Source organism: Bombyx mandarina, chromosome 18 (assembly GCF_030267445.1).
Source record: "Bombyx mandarina strain Sakado chromosome 18, ASM3026744v2".
Classification (NCBI taxonomy): domain Eukaryota; kingdom Metazoa; phylum Arthropoda; class Insecta; order Lepidoptera; family Bombycidae; genus Bombyx; species Bombyx mandarina.
Window position 1 is genome coordinate 12924254 of NC_143224.1, and position 8355 is coordinate 12932608.

Genomic DNA, 8355 nt, shown 5'->3' on the forward strand with positions numbered 1-8355 from the left:
TGTATTCCATTGGCAGGCACAAAACTCTTCGGAACGACATCTTAGATAAATAACAGGTTAACTATTAACCTTTATTTAATGCAGGTTTTGAACCGTATTCTTTGAAGGAGACGATTATATTCAAATCAATCTGTATTGTCATATCAATAAAAATTTTTTGTCCAAATGCACAGATTGCCACCTTTGATAATAGACGACTCATATGATGATATTATTATCCGCTTAAGACGACGGCTTATTCCTTTGATTGAAACCGTATTCTAATGATAATAGGCACAAATATTTATCCCCAGCCATATGCCAGCCATTATGTTCCCAGCCGTATTTAAGTACTGTTTAATCATAGCCAATTAAATTCAATTAGCAAGCGCGACCCATCATGCTTATTACAAGGGGAACTTTAGAAATAAAGGAAAAATTCGCTTTTAATGTTATGGATAAATGAGATTCACGTTATTATTTGGTTTATAATTAAAGGAGTCTTGCTACGGGATTCGTTTTGATTTCCGATGAGGTTTGCACCCTCCCACCGGCGTTAACGTCAAATTGAAAATTCCTTTTTATACTATTTCATTATGATAACGATATGATGATAAAAATCAAACCAGCAAGATTAGTTCTCTGGTTATGCCGGTTGTAAATTTATTATTTTACGTTCAACAAGTAGGTACCGATGAAATTTAAATTGAAATAATAACCATTAGGCTAAACCACTGAAGTAGGAACCTATGGAAATGAAACGTCAACAAGAAATTCGTGCCACTGTGACGTCATCTAGTCACAAAACATGGCGGTTTTAGTGCTGCCCAGAAGATTTCAATGTTATCAGATTTTATCGATAAACGTTCTTGGCTCATTTTATTTTAAATATTGTTAAGTATTAATTATTTGTAGAATTTATACTTTAATAGAAAGTATGTAGGTATATTGTCATGTGCAAATATGATATGATTTAGATGTGTGAAATCTAAGACAAGTTCGTCCTTCGAATTTGCCAAGTAAACGATATGATGATTTTTAAAAGTTGCTGCACTGATTTTATAAAGTTGTCGTTTGTCGCAAAACATAAAGATATGGCGTAATACAGTGCCATCTGCCCATTTCTAGCATGCTAAATGTTATGGTATTTTGAGTACGTGTTTTTCTTAGACTATTACAATCTATTTGTTAGAACTGGCCTTCTTACTATATGTGTGTAACCATCATAAGTTTATATTAAGAAGAATAGTTGTTGCCTAGCAACAATTAGTTAGTCGTATAATTTTATGTAAAGAATAAAAAAGTCAGTATGTACATCCGAAGAACTATGTTTCATTATTTAACATAATTACCACACTATTTTATTTGTTTTGCTGACTCTAAAGTCCGTAACACACTACCGCAGCGCACCTCAAGGAAGGTGCGCCGCACCATTTGAATCACTTTCACTTGAGAGTGATTCAAATTGTAATCTTATCAAGGGACCGCGTGAAAAAAAAAACACCTACAGAGCATTTAATCATTAATTACAAACGTCATTCCTTGTGACGTCCTCTCTCAAATCACTTAATTATTAAATATTTAACGAATTTACAATAGTGTTTTACTCACTACGGAATAAAACGATTTTATTTAAATAGTTCCGAAAAGATTTTGTCGGTAGCCTTTTTCCCGAAATATCTAAACATAATGTCTAAATATGTTTTGATAACATATTTTAATAAGAGTTATTTATGATTGGTGTCATGATCAATAGATTCCGACCGAAAAATGGATGAGGGCTTCATAATGAATTTAAATATATATATATAGATAATAGTTTTGGGTCATCGAATTTCTTGAGATCCTATAAAATATGTTTTAATTATAATTTTTGTATGTTTTAAGCTTGATAAAATGAGAAATTTTATATAAACAATCATATTAAATCGATATCAAAGTCAACAAATAATGTACAACCCAAAACAGACGGCCGAACTGACGTGACAATGACATTTGGTGCGCTAAACATGGCGGATTTTCGGCCTCATTAGACATTTACGTATATTCATGTTTCATTTTATGTACGCACTGTAATACTGTTATATTGTTTTCCTGCGAGTTAAAGTGCTGAGTAAGAACGAGATAGATATATGTTTATGTGTGTGCCTTTAAAATGGGTGCTATTTATATAAGCAATTGTACTTATAGAACTATCTAACTTATAGCGTCTATGGGCTAAAAACACGCTCCTAAATCAGTAAAGTAATAAAGACTGACAGTACTCTCATAGTAATATTTTTTGTCAATCAACCCTCTGACAGTAAATATAGGTACTTAGTCTAGAACATGCGGCCAAGAGCTTAAAAACAAACAAGCATTTAGTCTCCAAGATCGTCCAACGGATACCATGTTCCCGGTGTTGTCCTAAATACTGGCATTAGGCACATTGTGGAGCGGAGTCCACCAATTGAACGAATTAAGCGATCGTAAGAGGAACGGCGCCGGTTACTTTGTATAACTTGACAAGTTTTTAAAGATCACTCTTGTTGTATTTCTATGAGAAACAAAATAAATGTAATGTTAAATATCCAGACACACGGGCCCGAGCTTAGAGTCCGTGATCGCTTATAACCTGCATAACGAAGCGAAGGAGTAATCATTACGTACATATCAGAACAGTCTGAGACCAATACCGTCTTTACCATAAGGGCACACGGGGCCCGTGCCCAGGGCCCCCATTCTCAGGGGGCCCCGAAGGACCGACAATTTCTCTTACACATTTACTCTCAAAACATTTTTGTCGGGCACATTACACTTTTTTCACAAATCAGTAATCTTATCAGAAGGTATCACAAGGCATATACTACGCCATTATATCGATGACTGCGCCTATTCCTACTGTACTAATTAATAATATTTCCGAACGCTTACCTAATTTACTAAGTACACCATCTAGCGGACACCATCTAACGGAAACCGTTATCGTAATCGTAACCAAAAAGCCAGCAGCATTCTAATATCATTAATGACATATTATATCATACTGTATTTGATTACCTATAACAAATGGTATACTCAGTAAAAAATGTTATTATAATTAGCTTTTTTTACTTTCCAAAAGGGCCTCAAATTCTTGTGTGCCCAAGGGCCCCAGCCTAATTTAAGACGTCCCTGTCTGAGACACAAAAAATGTAAGAATTAAAATGATAGAAATGTTGTTCAAAAACAAGGAACATTACCATAATGCATGGAGTACTTATAGATTAACTGACCTTCATTTATATGGACCTCGTACAGTAGTAAAATTCGGCGAGTTTACTGAACTCCTATTGTGTATAAGTAGTAGGTAAGTGGGTAAGCTAATAAACACCACAACCTAAAATGTTCTTTGCCATTGCAATATAATATATTATAGGAGCTCTAATAACTACTACTTATCTAAGAGCCAGCGCTCTTGGCCCGCCTTATTTACGTAAATTACTGAGAATAAATATTCTCAATTGAACCATATGGCCATTGACAGCAGAGAACTACGTCTAACTAAGCCTTCGGTTTCTATTGCAGTATTATCGTCCAGCTCGATGATCGACCTGACACAGAAGTGGATACCGAATGCTGGTTGGGAAGTGGAATGTCTGTGGACTCTAGTCGAGAACGACGAACTGCTGTCGGTACGCCTCTACAATAATGGGCAGCAATTCTTTATTTACAGGCCAGAGGTGTGTAGGTCTCATTTTTGTAGGAAGAGAATGAAAACTTAATTAAATATAGTCATTTTCAAATAATTATATAAGCCAAACTAATATCCCACGTACATGAATCGCTTCAAAACCTGATAATGCAACTAATAATCTAGCTTCTAGCATGGTTATTCCCGCTTCACTTGTTTTAAATTATTGGAGCCGCATTGTAAAGCCCTTATTATTATAACTAGACGATGACCGAGGTTTGCTCGTTTTTTTTTATATTTTATATGAAAAAGACACAAATAATATAAAAAAACAATTCATTTTCTTGGTCTAACCTTAAACCAAACACTCATTGGCTTCGGGTGGCTTAACAACGCCATCTGCTGAAATAGCTTAATAGTATTATTATTCACCAATAGATGTCGCTAAAAGTCATAAATTATTGAAAACACGAATAAAAAAAAGATTTTCTGAAAATAATTCGTAGCTAGATCGATTTATCGCCCCGGAAATCCCCTGTATACAAAATTTTATGAAAATCGTTGGGGCCGTTTCCGAGATTCAGATTATATATATATTAATATACAAGAATTGCTCGTTTAAAGGTTATACCTTTATACTCGTGGCTCGGGGATCAGGTGACTGAAGTTAGCCCCTCAAAAAATTTTTCTTTCCTGTTTTCTACTTATTTTCTATTAATTTGTTTGCTCATCATTTGTTCTTGATTATTCACTGTTAATAATTGTTTGTTCTGCATTTATTTATTTAAAAAAAATTATTAAAAATATATGTACAAGTTAGCTCCCCGATTGCAATTTTTAATATTTTTTCGTCCTTAGTGACTCGTAAATATTCATTTTCGATTGTTCTTATATAAAATACGTTTGTTCTCTTTCGAAATTACTCATTTTTTGTTTAATTAACTTTTTTTTAGGGGCTAACTTCATTCACCTTCGGGGATCGACAGCCTGATTGATTCAAAGTCGCATGACAGCTAGCTGCGCGCCCCGCGACAACAGATAACGTTGTACTAGCTTCTTTACATTGCGTTATATGAATGTGATGTTTTAATAGCAGCAATATTTCCATGTATCTATCGACCACCTTATTTATCTATTCCGTGCTATCGACAATCCAATATCGTAATTATTTTATTCTTGTCTATAATTTCGAGAACAATCCTTTTTTTGATAAACAGTCCAATAATAAAATTACCAATACCAAGTCAGTATTATTTCAATTCACTAAATGACCTTTAATAGTGGAATAGTTACCGAAATCGTCATGAACTTATTAAGAAGAACTAATTAATATATTCCTTTTAATACTGTATAAACTATTATAATAATATGTATGTATGTGTGTATGTATGTGTATATATGTATGTATGTATATACTTTTTTTGTGTATGTATTTGTAACTTAATATAAATTACTCTGCACTGCCTTTGGTTGACTAGTAGAGAATGCCTTAGGCATGACTTAATGTAAATTTTACATGAAGTGTAATAAATAAATAATAAATGTAGTAATATTAGAACAAACACGTCGTGTAATAGTTTTGCGGCGCGGCGGATGTCCAGCCTCCATCCTTTGTAAACATAATTTTAATTGTAGCGTCCCGTAGGGCAGGAAGGGCGAACCTTTATGACGTCATTCAACTAACAATTGATTAAATACATCCGATATTGTGTTACAAATGCTTGATTAATTATTATTTCATTTTATTGTTAATTTAAAGTTAGGGACGCCTTATTTGTGGACAGAAAATAAAAGGTCGTAAGAACAGGTAGATTCCAAGCCGCTCCGAACCGTTTAAAACTGGATACCGGTTACCGAAACCAAATGTTATTTTCCTGACTATTTTTGCATAAATGGTTTACCCTCAGGCTAAGACTAAAAATTGGCAGAAACGGAGTGATGGTGTTGACGGTTAGATTAAGAGAACGATTTGCGTGAATTTTGGTCAGTAAAGGAAAATAAAAAATAAGAACCTTTCACCGACATTTCTTTTAAAAATAAACCGCATATTTCTCCTTCCTGGCCGTTCATTACGGTGAATTCGCAGATAGACGGTACACCAAAAAGTGAATACTACAGGACTAGGGCGTGGGACGTCAGGTGTCGTGAGACCTCCGAAAAAGGTGTGACAGGAGCGTGTGTAGTATCGGCAGAACTAATCGAGCCACCTCAGGATTTCAACTTCACGTGTGAAGTCTCCGGTGAGAGACCTACCTTCAGGTTCGAAGCGAAGACCATTCTTGTTTCAGCTTTTGGTGAGTTTTTGAAGTAAGAAAAGTTTATTTTTTATTTTTTTTATTTAGTTTTTTTTTATTGCTTAGATGGATGGACGAGCTCACAGCCCACCTGGTGTTAAGTGGTTACTGAAGCCCATAGACATCTACAACGTAAATGCGCCACCCACCTCGAGATATAAGTTCTAAGATCTCAGTATAGTTACAACGGCTGCCCCACCCTTCGAACCGAAACGCATTACTGCTTCACGGTGGAAATAGGCGGGGCGGTGGTACTTACCCGTGCGGACTCCCAAGAGGTCCTACCACCAGTGATTACGCAAATTATAATTTTGCGGCTTTGATTTTTATTACACGATGTTATTCTTTCACCGTGGAAGTCAATTGTGAACATTTGTTGAGTAGGTACGTATTTCATTAGAAAAATCGGTACCCGCCTGCGGAATTCGAACTCCGGTGCATCGTTACATACGAATGCAACGGACGTCTTATCCTTTAGGCCACAACGACTTCAAAAATATAGAAGTATAGTTTCAATTTCGTTTCGTTCGAATTAATGAGTAGAAAAGCATAATGCGTGTCCTGAAACACGCGGTTGATGTCATAATTGCGAGGGAATAACGCCTATCCCAACTACGGTGACAGCAGAGACAGACCGGACTGTGCAATTAGCCCGCACTCGTTCACGCCACGTAACACAATTGTCCTAATCGCCTCTGTCGTTAAAAACGTAAATACTTTGTTAACAAGCTACCGACAGTGAGTACTTCCCACCAAGTCGGTAATATTTCCGAGTATTCTTCAGTTGAACATTTAGCCAAATACAATTTGCAAAAGATATATTCCGGAAAAGTTTCCTTCTTACCAGTTTAAATGTATTGTAAGTATAGGTAATATGAATAAATTCAACATAAAGTTGAACATAATTTTAGCATATTCGAGGGGTTGATTTATTATTATTATTATTATTATTTATTTATATTTATTTAAAATCTTATTAATTACATAATATTTTTAAATTTTTTTATTAAAAATACAATTTTTAAAAAACACTATAAAAATAGATTGCCGCTGATGGCGGTGTCTATTATTATTATTATTAAATTCTTTATTTCAGATAATGATCCATATAAATATTAGTAACAGTTATTTCTTAAAAATAAGTTAGTAAGGACACAGTAATAAAAGAAAACCACAACATACCTACATACTACATACTATTGCAATACCGGCATTACGAGAAAATTTTGTGGACCTCTCTGCAATGATTCAGAATAGGTCCATCTAATCTAGAGAATATTATGGCCAGGATGCTGTTGGAGCTAGACCCTACTCTGCAGAGCAAGGACGCGCATCGCTTTCTTAATATGGCATAGAAATCGTCGGTGCGCGCCTCCGCAAACATGTCGGATGCGCTGCAGAATCGAGACAGCCCCATCAGCATCCTAAATGCATCGTTATACTGTACACGCAGGGCGTTATACTGCTTTTGCGAGTAATTAACCCAGACTGCACGTGTAAAAAGATGTACAATGTGCTCTGAATTTTTTACATTAACGCGAGTCCAAACTGCGTTAAAAGCTAGTTTAGGATAACAGAAAGATTTCGCGGTTCACAGTACCGCCTAGCGACGCACACATCAGCGTTGCGACGATGGACTCTGAATCGGGCCGGGTCACCCTCAACTGTACGTCTAGCGGCCTGCCCTCGCCCACTCTTATCTGGACCATAGGAGCACAGAGGGTTAGTAAACGGCGCTAAGCACGCCGCGCTTGGACCAGTACAAGAGTGTAAACAATCTTCAAGGTTGTCCGTCAACTTCAAACCTCTATTTATAAGTATGTAATACATAGCAATTCGCGGTTTATTGTGATTTGCCTTACCCTATTATATATGTTGTTTAAGGTCATAGATTTGAAAACATTAAAATCTAGCTAGCGCATATCACAGCCGACCTCAACGCCCGCCTCCGGTTCTCAAACCTATAGACACCACGTGGACGGCGACACTAAGATTAAACGGTTTGGTGTCTGTGATTGCTTCGCAGCAGTGACTGAGTGGTAGCAAGTCTAGTATAGCCCTACCTATTTCTGCCGTGAAGCAGTAATCGGTTTGGAGGGCGGGGCACCCGTTGTAAATATACTGAGACTTTAGAACTCATATCTCAAGGTAGGTGGCGGCATTTATGTTGTATACGTCTATGGGCACCGGTAACCAATCAGGTGGGCCGTGAGCTCGTCCAACCACCTTTGCAATAAAAATAAGAGACAGGTCGACTCTGACGCGTCACTCCGTCACATCACAACCTGTCACCAGCACCTACTCCCAATACACATCAGGAGTCGAGTGTACATCCGACGTGTGACGCGAGAAGTTGCTCAAGAAGGCGGGCGGGCACGCATGCGCACACTTCTATACCAATATATAAATCTACAGTGGTTTTTACGGACG

At 36.6% G+C, this 8355-nt stretch overlaps 1 protein-coding gene across 3 annotated transcripts in view; it reads left to right on the forward strand.

The window, feature by feature from the left end:
- Positions 1-8355, forward strand: part of LOC149501038 (uncharacterized) — a 34177-nt gene that overhangs the window by 25051 nt on the left and 771 nt on the right. For all 3 annotated transcript variants that reach the window (XM_089734714.1, XM_089734713.1, XM_089734715.1), the window contains exons 3-5: positions 3526-3680; positions 5718-5925; positions 7523-7647. In XM_089734714.1, the coding sequence (XP_089590840.1) occupies positions 3526-3680; positions 5718-5925; positions 7523-7647 (488 nt within the window). The remainder of the gene's footprint in view (positions 1-3525; positions 3681-5717; positions 5926-7522; positions 7648-8355) is intronic.